The following is a 23590-nucleotide window of genomic DNA, read 5'->3' on the forward strand; positions in this document are numbered from 1 at the left end:
ACCGCGCCGCTCCCCGTCGCCCCGTTACAGACGCAGCCGCTCGCCCCGACGGTTTGTTCTGATCAAATATATTTATTGTTAATTTAGAAATCAAAGACTTGAATAATGAAAGCGGTTTTATTTCCCGCCAGGAGGAGCCGATCTCCAAAGAGACGAAGGTACGTTCACTTTACTCGTCTTTTAAAGCTCCGAGCTCGTCGGTGGTTCTGACCGACCCGGTTCTGACCGACCCGGTTCTGTTTTACAGCCCGTCGCCGCGGAGAGATCGTCATCGCAGCAAGAGCCCCCGCCGGCACCGCAGCCGGTCCAGAGACCGCCGGCACCGCTCCAAGTCCCCCGGTAAGGTGGAGGGCAGACCAGCTGACTGTCTGAACAGCGCCGCTCTGTGGACGAACGCTGACACTACAACTACAAATTAATACCAGGATCAGAGGTGGGCGGAGCTTCTGTTACAGAACCAGGATCAGAGGTGGGCGGAGCATCTGTTAACAGAACCAGGATCAGAGGTGGGCGGAGCTTCTGTTACAGAACCAGGATCAGAGGTGGGAGGAGCTTCTGCTAACAGAACCAGGATCGGAGGTGGGCGGAGCATCTGTTAACAGAACCAGGATCAGAGGTGGAGAACATCTGTTAACAGAACCAGGATCAGAGGTGGGAGGAGCATCTGTAAACAGAACCAGGATCAGAGGTGGGAGGAGCATCTGTTAACAGAACCAGGATCAGAGGTGGGCGGAGCATCTGTTAACAGAACCAGGATCAGAGGTGGGCGGAGCATCTGTTAACAGAACCAGACTCAGAGGTGGGCGGAGCATCTGTTAACAGAACCAGGATCAGAGGTGGGCGGAGCATCTGTTAACAGAACCAGGATCAGAGGTGGGCGGAGCATCTGTTAACAGAACCAGGATCAGAGGTGGGCGGAGCAAAAAATAAAATATGATTTCTTCAAAACATCGGTATATATTTTATTAGTGCACAAAATCAACCAGGCATCAGTTGCACACAAAATCATTGTGTGCAAAGAACAAAACCAACAAAACATGAATTTCACACAAAAACATAAGTCAATGAATGATTTGCGATCAGCGACGCAACTTGGTCCGATGCTGAGAGGATCGGTTTGTCGATGGGTACGAAGCCGAGAACAGGCAGAGTCGCCTTTTCATGGAGTCTGGCTCTCTTCACCTTGAATTCAGCGAGCGTTGTGTTCTTGTGTTTCCCATCATGACTCCCGTCACGTTCCTCTTTACACGTGAATCCACGTCGGACGTATTCGTCCAACCGCTTCTTTCTTTTTTTGCTCCACATGTTAGTATGAAGGGATTGAAAATCACAAATGGCGAACAACGACAGAGCGCAATGTGGCGTGATCAGCTGCAGCCAATGATGGCCAAGCGCAGCATGACGTCACCAATAATACGTGGGCTGAATTGATTTTGAAAAAAATGGCGTGTTGCCAAATTGTCTGAAGAAAATGTTTTGACAGCTGACAAAAACGGCCGACATTGCTGGTGTGAACCGGGCTGTACTGCGTGTGTCTTACTGCGGTCAAGTGAGCCGTCGCATTGACTTTACATGTAAACTACCTCTAACTTGATCTCAGTGTGTGTCTGCCGAGGGGTTCGGCAGACACACACTGAGATCAAGTGAGCCGCCGCTTTAAAAAATAATGACCGTCTATTCCTTAAGGTGCGTTCACACCGAGCGCCCCGTAAGTTTTAGCTTTCTCCGTGCTTTTTGGGCTACCCAAGCCACCATAGGGCTACCCATGCCACCGTAGGGCTACCCAAGCCACCGTAGGGCTACCCATGCCACCGTAGGGCTACCCAAGCCACCGTAGGGCTACCCATGCCACCGTAGGGCTACCCAAGACACCGTAGGGCTACCCATGCCACCATAGGGCTACCCAAGCCACCGTAGGGCTACCCATGCCACCGTAGGGCTACCCATGCCACCGTACCGTTATGCTGCGTTCACACCGAACGGGGCGCTCGGTGTGAACGCAGCATAAGGAATAGACAGTCATTAATTTTTAAAGCGGCGGCTCACTTGATCGCAGTGTGTGTCTGCCGAACCCCTGAGAGTGACTCATCGAACCCCTGAGAGTGACTTATTGAACCCCTGAGAGTGACTCATCGAACCCCTGAGAGTGACTCATCGAACCCCTGAGAGTGACTCATCGAACCCCTGAGAGTGACTCATCGAACCCCTGAGAGTGACTCATCGAACCCCTGAGAGTGACTCATCGAACCCCTGAGAGTGACTCATCGAACCCCTGAGAGTGACTCATCGAACCCCTGAGAGTGACTCATCCCCTGGGGTTCGATCGAACCCAGGTTAAGAACCACTGCTCTAGAGTGATTACAGAAAGAGTTTCTGAGGTGTTTAGGACCAAGTACAATAACTTCTGTTTTGTCTGAATTTAGAAGCAGGAAGTTTTTGGTCATCCAGGACTTTATGTCTTTTAGACAGGCTTCAAGTTTTACTAACTGATTAGTTTCATCTGGTTTTATAGAAAGATATAGCTGAGTGTCATCTGCATAACAATGGAAGTTGATGCAGTGCTTCCTGATGACGTCTCCTAATGGAAGCATGTACAAAGTAAAAAGTATTGGGCCTAACACTGAGCCTTGTGGAACTCCATAACTAACTCTTGTTTGTCTGGAAGATTCATTGTTGACATGGACAAACTGGAATCTATCTGATAAGTAGGATTTGAACCAGTCTAATGCAGTTCCTTTAATCCTCGTAACGTCTTCTAATCTCTGTAATAAGTTCGTATGATCAATCGTATCAAAAGCAGCACTGAGGTCCAGAAGAACAAGTACAGAGACGAGTCCATTATCTGAGGCTAATAAAAGGTCGTTAGTAACTTTCACCAGAGCTGTTTCTGAACGAATAATCGCTTGTTAAAAAGTTTGGAGACATTTAAGTCCGCTTTTACTTTATAAAAAATAGTTTCAAACTGAACCTGACTTTTACACTCAGAAGACTTTTATTTGTCGCTGTTCATAGATTATTGATTAATAATATTAGACGTTACGAGGTCTGATGTGTTTGGATTTACTGTCGTTGGTTGTTTTCTGTTAACTGCAGGATGTTTTATCAGAAATTATGTTGGAAGTTTTAAAGGAAACATTTTCAACAGATTATTCTTAATAATCACAGAAAGAGAAACTGTATATTTACATGTTGTGAACCAGGTTACCACAGGAGCCACCGACATCGCAGCCACTCCAAGTCTCCGGAGAGGTGAGATATGCTTCACTTCATGTGCAGCTCAAAATATCTCCTTCTTTGTAATATAAGTTGTTGAAACACCAAAAAAAACTGAACGAGAACTTGAAATTAAACTCTTAAAAAAAAGGGAGTTTTTCAAAATAAAAGATGTCGTTTAATAATTTTATTTTCTTCTTTCATCTCACAGGAGTTCAAAAAAGAGTCGCAAGAAGAGTCGAAGAGGAAACGAGTGATCTCCCTTTTCTTTCTTTTTTTTAAACATTTCTTTCTTATTTTTCCTCGTTTTCCACGCGACCGATCTCTTCTGAATCTGAGTAAAAATGACCAAACGTGTTTATCAACAGATTCTGTAAATTTGTCGTAGAAATAAAAAAAAGACCCTGATTCACGAGTCGAGACGTTTTCCTGAGAAAGATAATGTCATTTTCTTGTGCAAAAAAATTCTTGAACAGAAACTTGAAAAAACAACAAAATATTCCAGCTGTTGTGTACAATTTATTTATTTTAAAGGCACACAAAGTATCCACACTTTCACTTTATTGAAGATTTAATTTTATTTGGATTAAAATGGACATTTTCTTTCCATCTACATGAAAACATGTTTTGAAATAAAATACTTAAACTACATGAAACACATGGTTGGAAAGTAAATTATGGAAAGATTGTTATTGATTGATTTAGATATAAAATACATATAAAGTTAGCATTCAGACTGTTTACACACTTTTCTATATAAAAACATTTGCCAGTGAAAAGAAAGTGTTCTTTTTTTTTTATCTGAAAGTAGTTAAAAACTTCCCGATGTTTTTTTTTAGTTGATTAAAACCTTATTTAAGAGGATTTTCAGAACCTCCTGCTGCGTTGTTTGATCCGCTCCAACGCCTTGACGCTCTTCTCTCTGAAGAAGGACGGGTTCGGTATCTCCACCGTCTTCTCGTGGTACCGGATGGACGCGTCTCGTTCCCCCAGGTCGTGGAACAGGAAGTTGGCGTAGTTGTTGTAGATCATCTGTTGGTCCGCCGGTTGAAGCTCCGCCTCCAGCAGCTGCCGGTAGATCTTCTCCGCCTCCTCCAGGCCGCCCCTCGACTTGGCGTAGATCTTGGCGAGGTCGACCTTCACCACCGAGGAGTCTGGGTAGAGCTCGATCACCTCCTTGTAGAGGGCGATCGCCCGGTCGAAGACGGCCTGCGTCGGGCGACCGTCCTTCACGAAGATGATCTTCCACTTGTAGCAGAGCGCGGCGCAGCTCTTCAGGTAGCGCTCGTCGGGATGCGTCCTCAGCGTCTCCTCCATCAGGTTCACGGCTTCGTCCACGGAGATGTACTTGATGAACAGCCATATCAGCGCCTTCATGCCGCCGTAGCTGCCGACGGGATTCGCCGACATCTTTCCGCCCAGCTCGAGCACTTCGTCCTCGACGTGCTCGCCGCTCTTCGCCCGCTGCTCCAGGTAGTGAACGGCGAGGTACCGGTCCTCCGGGTCGTTCTCTGTGGCGAGACGCATTTCCTGAAGGAAGTCGGGGTCCAGGCTTTGGTCGCTGTGCTTGTAGACCGTCAGCAGCGCCAACACCCGGCTGGTGCGCCACTCCACCCGGTCCGGCTGCACGTCGATGGCCTTCTGGAAGAGATCCGCCGCCTGCAGCCTCTGGTCTTTGCTGAACTTCATCAGGGTCCAGGCCTTTTCGGCGCAGACCTCCGGGTGGAGCTCGTCCGGGGACGGAGGCGGGAACTCCGTCATCAGGCCGTCGACCTTCGACAGGAAAGCCTCGCGCTCCTCTTCCTCTCCCTGAAGGTGGTGCAGCCACGCCAGGTTGCCGTAGTTCACCTCCAACCAGGGGCCGCGGTCGACGCTCCGCACCCGACCGAAGGCCTCCGCCGCCCGGCCGAAGAACCGCCGGGCCTCTTGGTCGGAGCCCAGCTGGTACTGGATGAACCCCTGCAGGTTCTGGATGTGACCCAGCCAGCAGTTTAACTCGTCGGTGCCGATGTCCTCCAGCTTGTCTCTGATACGGGCGAGTTTGAGCATGTCGGCATCCAGGTCCCAGGTGAAGTGGCACTGCAGCGCCTCCAGTCTGGACTCCGGTGTCGGAGGAATCTGAGCGGCACTGACGGAGAATAAAATTAAAATATTTAAAAAATAAAAGTAAGAAGGAAAGAACAGTGAAAAGACAAGCAAGGAAATAAGAAAGGAAACAAAAGGAGCTTTTAAATAGACGACGCAGAAGGAAGGACTCTTCCTCTTTTTCTTTCCTGAACTAGACGACATCAATACCTGCCGGGACTCGTCGAAATGAGGAAGATGAGGAACACTGGAAGGACACTCAGAGAGATTTAGACTTTATTAATCCCACAGTGGGGAAATTCAACATAGAAACACAAAAAGGTGCACACAATATGAAAACATTTACAAATACGTAAACATAAAATAAGACCGATAAAAAGAATTATTTTAGAAAAATATAAGAGGACCAAACAGGAGGAAATAAGAAGAATCCTGTTGCTCATTATTAACATGATTTTATATCTGACTCTTTATAAACGCAGTTATAAGAAGATATTTTCAACAACAGGGTGGAAAAAGGTCGATGAGTCACAACAACAATGAGTAAAAGTACGACAGGAAACAACGACGATGATCCTCAGGATCAGTTTTCTCACCTCATCTTGCAGCTGTTCTCTCTGAATATCTGTGAGTTAGAAGTTTGTGGTTTGAAGTCCAGCTCGTCTGCGTCTCCGCTTGACTTGAGGTTCGTTTTCCTGTCAGAAGGCAAGAAACCTAAAATGCAAACAAGCAAGCAAATTAATGGAAATCATGTGTGCTGTCATTCCCATGTTTATTGTGGTGTGCCATGTGCTTTGTGTTTGGTCAGTGTCTCTCCACTTCCTGTCTCCAGAAACCTCCCATGACCACGCCCCTGATCATTCTGAGCAGTTGGTGACAATCCAGCTGATTACCGCCTACAGGTTGACACACCGGTTCCTCATCCCACTAATCGCCTCTCGACTCTAACAGCCCTGGTCCTGCAGTCCTGAGGTGTCGGTCCATACTGTCTGCTACGTCCACTCACCCGCTACCAGCCATCTGACCTGTTCCGTCGTCTTGCCGTGGACTACTTCTACCAGCCTGCTACCGTGTCGGACCTCGGGAGACCACACTCTATCCAGCTTGCCTGCCTGCTTCGGACTCATCCCCCACCAGAAAATAAAGTCTATTCTTTACCTGAACTCGATTCTGTGTCTGCATTTGGGTCCAGTCTTGCCACACCTCATAACAGAATGGACCGACCCTGTATGGACCCAGCGGTGATACCAGTGATACCATCACTCTGTTCCAGTATCTGGCCAATCAGGCCCGTCGGAGCTTACTGGACCCAGTTGAAGCCAGAACAGGTTTTGAGGGAACCCGCCTAGCCTTCTGGGAACCCCCCAGGAGGAGGCGACGTTGGGTTCACCAGTCCAGCCGCCCGGAGGGCTCCTGTCCTGGTCATGCAAAATACCTAGCCTCGTTCTTTGAGGACTCAACCTCTGAGACAGAGTCTTCACCCCCGGCAGACTCTCGAGCCGCTCGAGACTCTCCACCCCCCGAGACCCACACCGCAGACGACCTTTCGGAGGCAAGGTACCTCCCAGACAAATTTATCTGGATGTTCTGGAACAGGATGTTAATGGCCAGTTATTAGGTCTCAGACTAATGGAGTCTGTAGTCTCCTGCTGGCCCTACCTTTTGGCTATACCCTCTGTTTTGAAGACTTTAAATAACATGAGCAAAGTTAGGGAGTGCCTAGAGGGTTTTTTGGGAGATCCCCGCGGTTCTCAAGAGTGGCCGGGTCTTAACCCCGCTACTCTACGCCAGTACCTGTGTCAAGCAGCGTCGGACTTAATTGCATCATTGCCCAAGTCGGCCTCAGTAACTCCAACCTGGGCAAGAGTTCCAGACGCCATTAGGGCCGGGGGGCTTGCCAATCAGATCCTACAAGACAAAGTTGAACCTGGAGAGGGTTTTGAAGGAACCTGTCTGGCCTGCTGGGAACTCCCCAGGAGGAGGGGGTGTCATGCTCACCGGTCCAGCTGCTCTGCGGACTCCGTTCCTGTTCCTGTCTCCAGGCGGGTCGCCGACACCGGGCCACCAGCTTCTGGCCAGGTCGACACCACGCCTCCAGCTCCACGTCTGGAGGGATTACGCCTTCGCCACCGACCTCCTGCTCTGCACCCAGAAGGGTTCTGCCTTAGCTAATGCTCCCCTACCGGCCTCCGAGTGAATATACGCCGTTGGCTTCCTGCCGTCCTCCCAGTGACTCTCGGCCTTCGTGGTCCGCTCCCTTTACTGCCTCAAGGTCGTCCTCCAGAGAGATTCCTCAAGTCTGTCCTACCTCGCGGTCTTCCTCCGGAGAGGTCACTCAAGTCTGTCCTACCTTGGGGTTGTCCCCCAGAAAGGTTCCTCAAGTCTGTCCTACCTCGCGGTCGTCCTCCGGAGAGGTCACTCAAGTCTGTCCTACCTCGCGGTCTTCCTCCAGAGAGGTCACTCAAGTCTGTCCTACCTCGCGGTCTTCCTCCAGAGAGGTCACTCAAGTCTGTCCTACCTCGCGGTCTTCCTCCAGAGAGGTCACTCAAGTCTGTCCTACCTTGCGGTTGTCCCCCAGAAAGGTTCCTCAAGTCTGTCCTACCTCGCGGTCGTCCTCCGGAGAGGTCACTCAAGTCTGTCCTACCTCGCGGTCTTCCTCCAGAGAGGTCACTCAAGTCTGTCCTACCTCGCGGTCTTCCTCCAGAGAGGTCACTCAAGTCTGTCCTACCTCGCGGTCTTCCTCCAGAGAGGTCACTCAAGTCTGTCCTACCTTGCGGTTGTCCCCCAGAAAGGTTCCTCAAGTCTGTCCTACCTCATGGTCTTCCTCCAGAGTGGTCACTCAAGTCTGTCCTACCTCACGGTCGTCCTCCGGAGAGGTCACTCAAGTCTGTCCTACCTCGTGGTCTTCCTCCAGAGTGGTCACTCAAGTCTGTCCTACCTCACGGTCGTCCTCCGGAGAGGTCACTCCAGTCTGTCCTACCTCGCGGTCGTCCTCCAGAAAGGTTCGTCAAGTCTGTCCTACCTCACGGTCGTCCTCCGGAGTGGTCACTCAAGTCTGTCCTACCTGCGGTCGTCCTCCAGAAAGGGCCATCAAGTCTGTCCTACCTCACGGTCGTCCTCCGGAGAGGTCACTCAAGTCTGTTCTGTCTCGAGACCGTCCTCCGGAGTGGGGCTTGCCTGTCTGTCCACCAGTGCGGTTCAGCCACTCCATCCACCCAAGTTTCCTTATTCGTTGTCCTCTGTTGTTGTGGTCCTTGAAACAAATGGATCCAGAAGCAACTCAAAAGTGTCTGATGGGATGAATTCTTATTATAGAAGAGGAACGGCTCAAAATGGAACATCTGCTGCATCACATCCACATGCAGGTAAATACTCACCCTGTGAAATGCAGCAAAACCAACACGTGTTAATGGAAAGCCGCTCTGCTTCTCAGCAACAGGTTGAGAGACCAAAAGTAAAAACTCCTGGATCACCTGTCAAAGCTCATTTAGCTCAGTACTCTCTCAAAGGCAAAATGTTGGGAGTCGTATGCAAGAAGCTGAGCTGATGCATGTTAACGCTGCAGAATGACATCATTCAAAGACAAAATGACATCACTGCTCCTCATGACATCACTGCTCCTCTGGTTCAACTTTACCACCTGGAGACATTCCTGTTCATGATTCTGATGTTTTGCAGTATGAAACGTTTATCAGAGCATTTGAGGGAGGAGTGAAGAGAAAAACTAATGATTGCAGTTGCTGCTTGCACTTTCTAGAGCAGCACACCAGGGGGCGTCCAAGAGCTCATCAGAGTCAACATTCACCTCCTGACCGGGTTAGAAAAGATCCTGTTAGAAAAGATCCTGTTAGAAAAGATCCTTTTAGAAAAGATCCTTTTAGAAAAGATCCTGTTAGAAAAGATCCTGTTAGAAAAGATCCTGTTAGAAAAGATCCTGTTCAGCTTCAAAACTGCAATCAAACGGCAAAATCCGGTACTCGTCTTCTGGTCTGCGTAAGATCTAATAAACCGAGCTGTGTAGTAAAACGGGAACATGGACTAGCGGTACACAACCAATGTTTACTTTTCCAAGTTTTTGGACATTGAAAACAAATGTAATAACGAACTACAATCATTAATTCATTTATTTTACCGCCGCGCACACTTTATTATTTTCTGGTCTAGAATGGAAGATTGTATAATGGGGTAAAATAAATGTAAATATAACAATTGAATGCAAAAATTGTATTACATATTTTGAACATGAAAATCATAATTTTAAATTCATTATAAACGTATTAATTCTTTATGGCAAATTCTTCACTCACAAATGTAGAATCTCAAAAATCTCCCCCAACTTCACCGGATTTTTGGGTGAATTCAAAGATTATATTAAAACTCTCAAACGTTAAATACTGAGAAAAGAAACAAAACCGTCCAACTATATGAAGAAATTCTTAGATGAATAAAGTTATTTTCAGGTATATGTATTTTTCTCCTTTAGTGTCTTTGCATCAAGAGAATTTATACATTTAAATCCATCTGTGTTTATGTATTTTTATTTGATTTATTTTCTTATTTTATACTTTTGTTATTTATCCGGAGAGACAGCAGACGAATAATGACTTTTACACTCAGAAGACTTTTTTTTAATCGCTATTTATAGATGATTGATTATTAATATTAGACGTTACGAGGTCTGATGTGTTTGGATTTACTGACGTTGTTGTTGTTTTTAACTGCAGGATGGTTTTTTTAGAAATGATGTTGGAAGTTTTAAAGGAAACATTTTCAACAGATTATTCTTAATAATCACAGAAAGAGAAACTGTATATTTATGTTACGTTTATATGTTGTGAACCAGGTCACCACAGGAACCACCGACACCGCAGTCTCCGGAGAGGTGAGACATGTTTCACTTCCCAGACAATCACAGGAGTCGACAGGAAACGACTGATCTCGAGTGATGAAATGTTTAAAAATGGAAAGAAAATCTTTTTTTAAACATTTCGGTTTTTTTACGTCCAAATTGTTGAACTTTTTTTATTTTTTAATTTTATGGATAATTTCAGTTTCACATACTGACTGTTTGTTGAAGTAAATCTTCTCCGGTCTCTTCAGCAGAGTTTAATCTGAAGATTAGTTTAACTTCAAACCTGCTAAAAGACGAATCGTTTCCACGTGATCGATCCGAGGAAATACACAAAACGGGTTTATCGTGAACAGATTCTGTAAGTTTGATGTAGAAATAAAAACTATTCACGAGTCGAGAGGTTTTTCTGAGAAAGATGATGTCATATTTTGTGCATAAATTTCTCGAACATAAACTCGAAAAACCAGAAGTAAAATGTATGTTTTTGACGTTTTGCTATCGTATGACTTTTTCTTCATATTTTGGACGACATGCTGGGAGGCACCAGCACGAACCAACCTTCTCAAGGAGGTCTGCAGTGATATTAAATATCTTCCTGTATTGTGTTGTGGATGCAAAACTTTTTCGATTTCTCCAAACGTTTCAACTAGAAGTTGAATCAGCATCAGCAGGTGGAATCTGAACCTTTGACATCAACCTTGGAGCAGTGACATGAGGAGTGAAACAGACAAACACCTTCTCACGCTGTCTCCGCCTTTAGAGTCTGGCGGAAGCTTTGAACGGACAGCCGAGCCGCCCGGTACCGGAGAGAGCACAGGTACGGAACTTCTTCTCCCGGTTTGTCTCGTTGATTGTTCTGAACGTTCCTCTTATTCTAAAGTGAAAACGCGTTTCAGATGGATGATGTAATTCTGTAATGAATGAAGAGTCTGCAGTGATGTCTGGATGAAGGTTCTCTGTCTGTTCACAGACTTCACACCAAACTTATGTTTCCGTTTACAAACTCATTCAGAGTTAATATGAGACAAGTGAGGCGCGCGGGACACCGAGCAGGAAGCGGCCGGTTTCTCATCTCACCGGAAAACTATTACAGTGATTTAGATTCAAGTTTTACACAACAAGAACATCACATGCGGTGTTTCACATAGAAACAGACAAAAAGGAACATTTAAAAATATAGAAAAGAAATGAGATTCATAAGAAACAGATCAAATGGTAGGTAGGTAGGTATGCCTGAAATGCCTGAAATTAAACACAAATAGAGTTCAAATATAAAATATAAAAGAATCTCGTGTCTCCGGAAGTTATCAGCAACAGATCAGACAGGAAAGGAAAGAAAGGAAAGACAGAAAGGACAGAACAACTTCCTGTTTCTGCACCAGGGTTGAACTTTTGTCTTTGTGGTGTGTGTGTGTGTGTGTGTGTGTGTGTGTGTGTGTGTGTGTGTGTGTGTGTGTGTGTGTGTGTGTGTGTGTGTGTGTGTGTGTGTGTGTGTGTGTGTGTGTGTGTGTGTGTGTGTGTGTGTGTGTGTGTGTGTGTGTGTGTGTGTTAAGATATAAAAGAATCTCTCGTGTCTCCAGATGTCGTCTTTCAGCTGTTATCGGTGTCTCGACCCGGACGTCCAGAACGCGACCCAGTTGTACACGATGGAGAATGACCGTGGTTACCTGTGGTCCGGAGGAGGTGCTGCTCCCCTCTGCTCCTCCACCTCCCCTCCTCCACCCTCCCGGTGTGTGGTGTGTTTGTCCTCCACGCCGTCTGCTCCAAGCTGAACAACAGGACGCTGGTGATGGAGGGAGGCGGTGTTCAAATCCCCATCCAGAGCAGCGGTGACATGCAGCTTCTTTATGTTCCTTTCTTCATCTGGAAATCTGTTTTTAAAGTTTCCAAATATCTGCTGAGTGTCTTCATGTTCTCACCTGCTTTATGGTTTCTTGTTTTGCAGCGTGCCCTCAACTCCTCGGAGACGGTGAGTCACCTTCAGACTACAGTTACATGGTTGAAGCTCCGAGTGAAACATCTTCACCAACAACTGCTCTTTTCTCTGTTTCAGCCACTGACCAGGATGGTGCATCCTCTGGGGACCCAGCGGGTCGGTCGATTTTCTAAACTACACCACGTCGTTTTTTGAACACAGTATTCTGTCGTGGACGGTGAAGTTGTTACGATCAGTTTCTAAACTCTTTGAGTTTCGTATTTAATATTCACCCACTGAAACATACGACGTGCTGTCTCCTCTGCGTCCGACAGGTCGTCAGATGTTGTGGCTCCTCCTCCTCCTCTCCCTCGTCTTCGCCTTCGCCATAGTCGTATATGTTAAGTGGTATAAAAGATGAAAGGGTGAGGAAGACGTCTTCCCTTCCAGTATTGTGTTTTCTTTAAAGTGTATTTCCCGCTGACTCAACAGTCCTGCTCAGAAGAAAAAAGTGCTTCTAGTGAAAACTGGAATCAGGGAGCTCCAACTTTCTGCCCGTTGTTCTTGTTTGCATAAATTCATTCAGTACATTTTTGGTCTTTGAAAAAGGAAACATGACTGAAGGTTGGACGTGTTGTTTGCAGGAGGAAGAGCGACGCCGACGCTGATGGCGACCCTGGAGCACTTTGTTTTATCAAAACTGAACCTAATTATAACTGGATCTTTGTGGACACAAAGTTGTATTATTATAAATTAATTTAATTCAATTAATTCAATTTATTACATGTGAGTTGTCTGCAAATTTGATTAAAGTGCTGCGGTGTTTGAACCTCTTTCCTTTTTTTCTTTTTTGGCTTGTAAAATGAAGCCGGTTCGAGTCGGACGTCTTCTCAGTTCTTCCAGTTTAACTTTTTATTCATGAGCTCAATAAATGAAGATGAAGAAATGAAAATCACATTCGACCCTGATCCAGAAACAAAAATGTTTAAAGATGATCACGTTCGGATCGAGATGTACGATTTCCAACAACAGGTGTAGATTTGCCAGAAGAACAAGTTGTAACCCAGCACGAGGTCACTTTAAGTGTTTTATTTTGAAAAGCAAGAAAAACAACATAAACATCCTCTTCCATTTTTCTTATTCCCGGCATAAAAAGAAAATACACATTATTTACAAAGACATTTTTTTATACTTTTAACTTTCAACTCCTTGTAATCACTTTAAATTGATACATTTATTTTTGTCGGATTTATTTTATCGATGTTTAAACAAATCAAGTTCAAATTAAAACTGTAAGTAGTGATGTACGGGCCCTCGCACTCCGCCACGCCGCTTCCCCGAAGCCGTCTCCCCGAAGCCGTCTCCCCGAAGCCGTCTCCCCGAAGCCGCCTCCCCGAAGCCGCCTCCCCGAAGCCGTCTCCCCGAAGCCGCCTCCCCGAAGCCGCCTCCCCGAAGCCGTCTCCCCGAAGCCGTCTCCCCGAAGCCGTCTCCCCGAAGCTGTCTCCCCGACGTGCAGCGTACGAGGGACCACGTATACCCGCTTAAAGTTGCTATTTTTGTCTCGTTTCCTGTCTCCACTCACAAAACACATCACATATCGTCTCACCACGCCGGATGTATGTGACACATTTCGTGAGGTTTCAAGCATCCTTTGACCTTAAACATCAACTTCCTGTGTCACGGTGAGACATCAAACTTTGCCGCATCGTCATGGTGACGCCCATTGATAAAGTCGAAAACACACACATCGATGAAAACAAATTATTTTAAGAAGATTTAATCCCAAACATGTTTTCTATCCATAGAACCTAAATTCTCTATAGTTTATACAATATACTCTATACTCTATAGTCTATAATCTATAATCTATACTCTATAGTCTATACTCTATAATCTATAGTCTATAGTCTATAGTCTATAGTCTATAGTCTATAATCTATAGTCTATAATCTATAGTCTATACTCTATAGTCTATACTCTATAATCTATAGTCTATAGTCTATAGTCTATAGTCTATAGTCTATAATCTATAGTCTATAATCTATAGTCTATAGTCTATACTAAAACTATATACTCTATAATCTATAGTCTATAGTCTATAGTCTATAATCTATAGTCTATAGTCTATACTAAAACTATATACTCTATAATCTATAGTCTATAGTCTATAGTCTATAGTCTATAGTCTATAATCTATAGTCTATAGTCTATAGTCTATAGTCTATAGTCTATAATCTATAGTCTATAATCTATAGTCTATACTCTATAGTCTATACTCTATAATCTATAATCTATAGTCTATAATCTATAATCTATACTCTATAGTCTATACTCTATAATCTATAGTCTATAGTCTATACTAAAACTATATACTCTATACTCTAAACTAAAACTATATACTCTACTATATACTATATACTCTATACTACTTTTTTTTTTTTTTTATCCCTTTTTGGAGTATGACCTTTTTCTGAACTGACTTGCATGCCTCAAGTTATTTCTTGGCAACTCTAACCAGTGCTCAATGAAAAAAAAAAAGTCATTCCATTAGTATGACTGCACATACAAACCTGAATCTGTGGGGCTAACCCTTACATGGACTCACCTTTGGCGGTCACACCCACTCGCGACTCCACTAAAATAAGAAATTTTTCGCCGGGAGACATTTTTGTACCAACTTTCATGAGTTTTTGAATATTATAGAGCCTCCAAAAATGCATTCAAACTTTTAGGATAAAATGAATAATATTTTTACAAATAAAAATAAGGCTTTCACACCTTTGGTGCTCGGGCCCTAATAAATATTTTGTATTATTTGATAAATTTTAAAGTTTTATCGCAGTTTGTTCCTGAATCCTCAAGATAATCCAGATTTATTTTTTATATATTTTTTTTTGATCAAAGATTTCCAATCTATCACGTGACTTCATCTAATTGTTTGTTTTCCAATAAACAACCCATTTTTCAGGATCCGATCGATGAGGAGCGTTGAACATTTAAAACATAATTTGGTTCGTTTACTTTTTTTTGTTTGTTTACTGAATAAACCTGAATGTGTTATTTCCCTGTGTTGAACCATGTTTCTGTCATAAAGCAGAGAATTCATCTTCCACCCCGAGACATCAGGGGGCGATGTGCGACTAGAACCACGAAGAAGAAAAACCGGATATTACGCAGTTTTCGCGCGAAACTCTTCGTCTTCATGACGGTTTCAGTCGAAGCTGCTGCTGAATTCAGGCAGATTGTTCGTGTCCGAGCGGACAGGATGGAGTCTTTCACCAGGATGGAGTCTTTCACCAGGATGGAGTCTTTCACCAGGATGGAGTCTTTCACCAGACTCAGAGTCCGGAGAGCTTTCAGGTGGCACGGGGAGCCGCAGAGTTTCAACCGGAAGCTGAAAACCTTCGACTACGAGTGAGAAACTCTTCTTCATCTTCATCTACACGTTTTACTTTACTTTTAAATCTGCTGCTTCTTGTTCTGTCGACGGTTTGAAACGCTTCAGTCGAGATGAAAGTACGTTTATTAAAGTAAAACATGCGGCGAAATTCGCATTTAGTCGGTAATTAGTTGACAGAATATCAAACTGCAAACAAACGTGAGAAGCGTCTGTTATTTCCAATCATGTATAAAGTACCTGAAGGCAACACCTCACCTTATTATCTCACCTGGAAATAACTATAAAATTATTAAAAAGTTTCAAACTTATTACTTTTTATCTTAAATGCACTCAAGTATTGAACGTAAAAGTTTTAAACTTATTAATAAGTGGTCAGAACTTTATGCTGTTAAAGTGTAAATAATTCAACTTAAATGCTTCCAGCTGCATTCATGTGCATTTTTACTGATCTAGTTTTTTTGTGATGTGATTTGTTTTGGCATTTTTATTCAGGCTGAGAAAACTCAGGAAAAATAATCAACCGACTATAAAAAATGTTGCGCAAAACTCCTGTTCTGTGTGACAAAAAACTAAAATAAGAAAAATACATGTTGATTTAATGGTTTAAATGTGTGTGTGTGTGTGTGTGTGTGTGTGTGTGTGTGTGTGTGTGTGTGTGTCAGCTCCCTGCTCATCAGCGTGGAGGGCCTCCCGAGGACCACCCTCATCCGGACCGGTCAGCACATCCTCATCGAGGGCGAGGACGAAGAAAACCCGTACGTGGCCAAAGTCGTGCGGCTGTTTGGAGACGGTGAGTTTTAATCTGAAATCCTAAACTGGACGCGTGACTTCGACTGTAAAGACTCGTCTCCAATGACCCGACTCGCCGCCGTGTTTCAGAGAGCGGCCGTCAGAAGAAGGCGGCGGTCCAGTGGTTCGTGCGACTGTCCGAAGTGCCGCCGAGCAAACGGAAGCTGCTCGGCCGAGAGCCGCATCCTCAGGAGATCTTCTTCTACCGCAGCCGCCACGGCGACGACGAGGTCGACGCCCAGTCCATCCTCCGACCTGTGCAGGTGAGTCCGTCGCCATCTTTGCTAGTTTGGATCGTTAAGGATGGTTGTGGTTTGTAACCCCCACCCTACCCCACCCCACCCACCACCAGGTGAAGCACCTGGATGGCGGCGCTCCGTTCCCCGACCCGGTCGACGGAGACACGCTGTACGTGAAGCTGTCCTGGGACTCCAAGACCTTCACGGCGCTGGATCCCGGTCTGCTGGGGTCTGAACAAGCTCCACCCACTTCCCCTCCTCCCCACCTTAAACCCTCCCTCCCCCCCTCGCCCGCTTGCACCCCGCCCACCGCCACCCCCGCCTCCCGGGGAGCCGCCCGGCGGGCCCTGCCCACGCCGGACCTCGCCGTCCTGAGCAGAGTGGCGTTGGGGGAGGGGCGGTACGACGGTGTCACCGCTGTGGAGGCGGAGTCTCTTCACTCGGTCACCAAACTGTCGGCTTCCAGATGTCTCAGTGCCAAGAGGAGGTCGGCGGCGGCGAGGACGCCCGGCATCCGCAAGAGACTCGTGCTCAGCAGTGAGTGTCGGCAGAAACACTTCCTGTTGGTGGCGCCAGAGAATCTCTATTAAACTGTCTTCCTTCCTCTGTCCTCCACCGTCTTTGTCCGTCCTCCTGCGTCCCCGTCCGTCCTCCTCTCTCCTCGTCTCTCAGGCCCTCAGAAGAAGCTGATGATCGGTGAGGACGTCCTGAACCAGCTGTTGGACGAGGAGCTGCTGTCTCGCAGGCTGCCGTCCTCCCACACCCCTCCGTCTCTGCCCCTCACCCACAGCCTCACCCCCCTCAGGAAGTCCCGCGGAGCCACACCCACTCAGCCCGCCGTCGTCCTCACCAGACTGTCCCCCTGTGAGACGGACAGTCCTCCGTCTCCCGCCAGGCTCGACTCCACCAGGTCAGAAACACCAAACTAGTTTAAGAAGTTTGAGTTTAAAACGGTTCAAACATTCAGTTTGGATTTAAAATGGATTTAATCACAAATAAACTGGTTTAAAAGGCTTTAACTAAAATTAAATACATTTAAATTGGTTTGTTCAAAACCAAAGAAACTACTTAACTAGTTAGCTAGTTTAAACCGGTTTAAAGATGTTAAACCGGTTTATAACTAGTTAGTTTAAACTGGTTTCCCACCGGACCCTCTGGTCCTCTAGTCCTCGGCAGGGTGGCGAGACGGACGCCGGTTTGCCGATAGTCAAACCGGCGAGGAGTCAAAACGCCACCCCGAAGAGAATCTATCCAACCAGGCGGCAGACGTGAGTCAGACCCTGAACGCCTCATCGGGTTGCGTTCACACCACCTGGTGAAAGTGGGAAAACTCAGAGACTGTCTTTTTAAGAGCACAGGGAGAGGAACTATGGGGTGCACAGCAGAGTGGAGCTCAGACATGTTCAAAATAAATGTTTAACCAACATGTCGTCCAACAGAGCGATCACGCCCACCAGGAAGAAGGGGGAGGAGCCAAGAGCCCTGAAGGAGCCGCTGGCCATGTTGTGAGTTCCTGCAGACAGAAATCAAGCAGACAGTTTATTAAGTATCGCACACTTTTTAATCGTGTGTGTGTGTGTGTGTGTGTGTGTGTGTGTGTGTGTGTGTGTGTGTGTGTGTAGGGCCGAGGTGGACAACGAGAACTCTCCGCTGCTGCCGCGGACCTCCAAGAGGAAATCGGCCCTGCTGGTGTCGTCTCGCATCAGGAAGCAGCTGTGAGTAAAAAAAAAACTGAGCGAATCGTCCCGCTGTGACCTTTGACCTCCCTGCAGCAGTTACCTGGACTCAGTTCAGCTCCCTGAAATCTGACTCGTGTGTCTTCGTCTTCGTCAGGAACCTTCTGGACAACCACCCGGACCTGAACTCAGACGGAGACGAAGAGGACGAGTTCGTTCCGTCCAGGAAGGAGTTGCAGAGCAGCGAGGAGGAGGAGGAGGGGGCGGAGCTAGATAGTGATGAAGAGTTGGTGGTGAAGAAGAAGGGCCGGCGCTCTGCAGCTGGATGTCGCACGCCTCAATCCAAGAGGACGACTCGTTACTCCACCAGAACGCCGCGAAAGACTCAGAGTTCAAAGGTCAGTGTCCTTCTCCTCACCTTGTCTCCTCACGTCGTCTCCTCACCTCCTCTCCTCGTCTCCTCTGTTCTGACAGGTCGCGCCCGGCACGCCGCGGACGCCCCGTCAGGCCACGCCCATCATCCCCAGCCGGTCTCTGCCGGCCCAACAGCCCGCCAACGTCCTGGAGGAGGCCAGGACCAGGTGAGTCCACGTCTCGGACTGACTGACCTTTGACCCTGTATCCGGCTGGGATAGACTCCACCCCGCCTGTGAGCCTGCACAGGCCCAGATTTGATTGCTAGGTGTTACCGTGACGACCTATAAACTCTGTGTTTCCTGGTCAGGCTGCACGTGTCCTCGGTGCCCGAGTCGCTGCCCTGCAGGGAGCAGGAGTTTCAGGACATCTACAGCTTCGTGGAGAGCAAAATCCTCGACGGCACGGGAGGGTGAGACGAACCCAAACCTGGAGAGGCTCGCTGGCTCCGCCCACTTCTGTTTTTTGTTTAATGACGCTGACCTCCCGTCCGCTCGTCGTTGCAGCTGCATGTACATCTCCGGCGTTCCGGGAACGGGAAAGACGGCGACGGTCCACGAGGTGATGCGCTGCCTGCAGCACGCCGCCGACGTGGACGAGATCCTGCCGTTCCGCTTCATCGAGGTCAACGGGATGAAGATGACGGACCCTCACCAAGCCTACGTCCAGATCCTGCAGGTGGGGGAGGGGCGGGGGCGGAGCTTAGCTGACAAAGGGTTTGATCTCGTTATTTATTGTTATCGATGTGACGTTATATCAGCAGCTAATTTTCCAACATTTGTCTTTTATTTTCTGAGCATAAAGATCCAGCTGCGTTATGGGAAATGTAGTTTTTGTTTGTTTTGTTTTTTAGTTTAACCCACTCTGAGGATTTTAAATCCTTATTCCTGCTGCAGATTCTTTGTATTCGGCCTCTTGTGACTCCATGAAAGTCTGTTCCTGAATTTTCGGCCCCATGTGCGAGGATGATTTCTGATATTATATATTTTATATATTATTTTATATGTATTTCCCTGCAGAAGCTGACGGGTCAGAAAGCCACCAGCGACCACGCCGCCGCCCTGCTGGAGAAGAGATTCAGCAACCCTGCGCCGAGGAAGGAGACGACGGTGCTCCTGGTGGACGAAGTGAGAACCGTGTTTTAACTACTAATTTAAAACATTTTCTGGTTTCACCACCGACCTGAAACCAGAGCAGAGAAACCTCTGATTTCGGGTCAAAATTTTATGCAACAGAAAATTTTCAACATGCCTGTGTTTGAGCCCATGCTGTGATTTCCACTGGAGAATCATGGCTGCTTTTTTTTTTTTTAAAGCGATGTCGCCTGAAGGCCCGAAGATTACAGACATCCAATATTGTTTTTTGGTCTTTTATCCCTTTGCCTTTAGATTTTGTGGAAATCCCTGCATAGGCTCAGGAACACCTGCACACCTTCAGTAAATTTATGACTTTTGATAATCGTATCAACACTCGTGACAACATTTCTTATTACTTTCAGAGGTTTTATTTATTTTGAATTTTATTTCTTGCAATAACAATAATTAACATAAATTCAACAAATATTCACAATATTTTTAAATGTAGCAAAATTCCTCCGATTTGAAAAAATAAATAAGAAATTCACACAAAATTGCGTCACAAAGTCGCACAAAAACCCACTCAATTTAACAACTTGCTTTTATACCGCCACACTGCCCCCTACTGTTCATGCAGTGAAATGTGAAGCAGCCATAAAAAAACAAGTAAATCAGCCGTAAAAAGAATAAACGTGTTTTTTAACGAGACCTTAACGAGCTGTTCTTCGTGTTTTTGGACGCCTGCAGTTGGACCTGCTGTGGACGAGGAAGCAGAACGTGATGTACAACCTGTTCGACTGGCCGACGCGGCGCCACGCCCACCTGGTGGTTCTGACCATCGCCAACACCATGGACCTGCCGGAGAGGATCATGATCAACAGGGTGGCCAGCAGACTGGTGAGGACTCACATCAGCGCTGATGTCAGCTCGTGAAGATCGCAGGTTTTGTAAATTCAGGGGAGGAAGCGACGACCTTCACGAGGGAAGAATCCAGTGTCGCCTCTTCATCGAAATCAACGTGACCGCTGGTACGTGAACGTTTGTGATTTCACCACGGACCATTTTGGGTCAAACTTTTGGAGAACAGAAAATCTTCCAACAATGTCGAGTGTTCCTGAGCCCATGCGGTGAGTTCCACTACAAAAATCACAGCTGTTTTTAAAAGCGTACTGGCCCAAAGATCACAACTGTCCAATATTTATTTCTGGCTTTGTCCATTGCCCTTTAGATTTTGTGGAAATCACTGCATGGGCTCAGGAACACTCGGCTGTTAGTGAACATGTTGAAAATCTGATGTTTCTCTGCTGCAGTTTCAGGTTTCACGGTGAAATCACAAATGTTAACGTACCAGCGGTCACGTTGATGTCGACCGAGAGACGACTCTGAATACTTCCTGCTGCTCTGCGTGCATCGCCGTGCTGCGTTCAGGAACACTCTCTGAACCCTTTAATCCTGGAGGGTTTTAAAACTGGTGTGAGCTGTTGTGTGGATGTTTTTTTTCAGGGTTTGACCCGGATGTCCTTCCAGCCGTACAGCTTCAAGCAGCTGCAGCAGATCATCACGTCGCGGCTGAACAAGTTGAAGGCGTTTGAGGAGGACGCGCTGCAGCTGGCGTCCAGGAAGGTAAGACGGGTCGACCCGGACGCCTCTCACGGGTCTCCGTGGCGCCTCCGTGGCAGCGCAGGTCTCAGTGTCCCTCTCCTCCACCAGGTGGCGGCGCTGTCGGGCGACGCCCGCCGATGTTTGGACATCTGTCGCCGGGCGACGGAGATCTGCGAGCACTCCGACTCTTCTGCCTCCGCCGGATTGGTGGGAATGAGTCACGTGATGGAGGCGTTGGATGAGATGTTTTCCTCGGCCTACATCGCCGCCATCAGGTGAAGCGTGTCGCCGTGGTAACAGACCGTGAAATGCTGTTTTTGTGTGCGTGTGTGTTTTTTGACTGTGTATGTTTGCAGGTGTGCGTCGGTGCAGGAGCAGCTGTTCCTCCGGGCCGTCATCGCAGAGTTTCGGCGGCTGGGATTGGAGGAGGCCACGTTCCAACAGGTGAGAAACACACGAAGAAGAGGCAGAAAAAAACAGGATTTTAAAACTAAAATAAAAGGAAAATAAAACGGCTGCAACTCAAATATTGTGAATAACTTTCGAGATAGAAAATAATCAACCCCTGAAGGTTTTGTTTTCGGCGTGTCCTACCTGTGGTAACGCCTCCCTGGGTTCGGTCTGGCAGGTGTTCGTGCAGCACCGGGCTCTGTGTCGGGTGGAGGGTCTGCAGCCCGTCGGCGTGTCGGAGGGTCTGGCGGTGTGTCGGCGTCTCGGCGCCTGCAGGCTGCTGCTGCTGGAGCCGAGTCGGCTGGGAGTCCTGCAGCGCGTCCGCCTCAACGTCAGCCAGGACGACGTGCTCTACGCCCTGAAGGCCGACTGAGATCCACGCAGAGGACGACGGATTGGAGCTCCGACGGAGGTGAGCCGTCTCTGGAGGCGGCGATCTGGTCTGTGGCACGAGTGGGAGGAGTTTCCAAACCCCACACAAGTTTTACGATGCTGCACATTTTACTGAAACTTTTTCCCCACAAATCTGACTTTCGTGTTTTAGATCTTTTTCTTTTTTAATGGGAGACTTCTTGACGTCCCCAGTTTTATTTGAAATGTGTGATTTTTGCTGTTAATTTTAATGTCTTATTTTTTTGTTTCAATACTTGAATATGCAATAAAACTCATCTTTAATATGAACCGACGTTCTTTTTTGTTTTTTCTCACAGCGAGAGCATGAATTTTTTAAAGTTTATAAAAAAAAAAATGTTGGTGTTGTCCCTGAATGTTGTAACAACAGGTAGGTAGGTAGGTATTTACTTTATTAATCCCCGAGGGGAATTTTTTTTTTAAAACAACAGAGTTCATATTAAAAAAACGGAGTGGCATTTAATGGCAGCTGTTAATATTTAGCTGCTACGTTAGCATCAAAATAATCTTGTTAGCCTAAACAAGCAAACGGTAGCTGCTACATTCAATTCAATTGTATTTATAAAGTACCAAATCACAACATGGCACTTCACACATTAAAGTCCCTTCAGCTGAACTTTATAATATTATACAGAGAAATTCTACAATTCAACAATTCCCACATAAACTAGGAGGTGAAAACTCCTCTTTAAGGGAGAAAAACCTCCAACAGAGGGAAGAAAAACTCCCTTTAACAGGAAGAAACCTCCAACAGAACCAGGATCAGAGGTGGGCGGAGCATCTGTTAACAGAACCAGGATCAGAGGTGGGCGGAGCATCTGTTAACAGAACCAGGATCAGAGGTGGGCGGAGCATCTGTTAACAGAACCAGGATCAGAGGTGGGCGGAGCATCTGTTAACAGAACCAGGATCAGAGGTGGGAGGAGCATCTGTTAACAGAACCAGGATCAGAGGTGGGCGGAGCATCTGTTAACAGAACCAGGATCAGAGGTGGGCGGAGCTTCTGTTAACAGAACCAGGATCAGAGGTGGGCGGAGCATCTGTTAACAGAACCAGGATCAGAGGTGGGAGGAGCATCTGTTAACAGAACCAGGATCAGAGGTGGGAGGAGCATCTGTTAACAGAACCAGGATCAGAGGTGGGCGGAGCATCTGTTAACAGAACCAGGATCAGAGGTGGGCGGAGCTTCTGTTAACAGAACCAGGATCAGAGGTGGGCGGAGCATCTGTTAACAGAACCAGGATCAGAGGTGGAGAACATCTGTTAACAGAACCAGGATCAGAGGTGGGCGGAGCATCTGTTAACAGAACCAGGATCAGAGGTGGGCGGAGCATCTGTTAACAGAACCAGGATCAGAGGTGGGCGGAGCATCTGTTAACAGAACCAGGATCAGAGGGCGGAGCATCTGTTAACAGAACCAGGATCAGAGGTGGGCGGAGCATCTGTTAACAGAACCAGGATCAGAGGT

At 46.7% G+C, this 23590-nt stretch overlaps 2 protein-coding genes across 2 annotated transcripts; one reads left to right on the forward strand and one right to left on the reverse strand.

Annotated features, from left to right (window-relative positions):
* Positions 1-4036: 4036 nt before the first annotated feature.
* LOC138634716 (interferon-induced protein with tetratricopeptide repeats 1-like) lies at positions 4037-5945 on the reverse strand. Its single transcript, XM_069721811.1, has 2 exons — positions 5895-5945; positions 4037-5341 (listed from the first exon to the last, which is right to left on the reverse strand). The coding sequence occupies exons 1-2, from the start codon at positions 5897-5899 to the stop codon at positions 4081-4083; spliced, it is 1266 nt and encodes a 421-aa protein (XP_069577912.1). The 5' UTR covers positions 5900-5945; the 3' UTR covers positions 4037-4080.
* Positions 5946-15269: 9324 nt separating this feature from the next.
* On the forward strand, positions 15270-22372 carry orc1 (origin recognition complex, subunit 1). Its single transcript, XM_069721828.1, has 17 exons — positions 15270-15479; positions 16128-16255; positions 16345-16517; positions 16607-17030; positions 17166-17403; positions 17951-17998; positions 18116-18208; positions 18327-18567; positions 18644-18750; positions 18894-18995; positions 19090-19261; positions 19603-19710; positions 20407-20556; positions 21163-21282; positions 21370-21536; positions 21618-21705; positions 21890-22372. The coding sequence occupies exons 1-17, from the start codon at positions 15331-15333 to the stop codon at positions 22082-22084; spliced, it is 2703 nt and encodes a 900-aa protein (XP_069577929.1). The 5' UTR covers positions 15270-15330; the 3' UTR covers positions 22085-22372.
* Positions 22373-23590: the final 1218 nt, after the last annotated feature.

The sequence above is a fragment of the Brachyistius frenatus genome, unplaced genomic scaffold (assembly GCF_029030835.1).
Source record: "Brachyistius frenatus isolate BFR_SWC_R1_liver_20210118 unplaced genomic scaffold, ASM2903083v1 Contig_273, whole genome shotgun sequence".
Lineage (NCBI taxonomy): Eukaryota > Metazoa > Chordata > Actinopteri > Embiotocidae > Brachyistius > Brachyistius frenatus.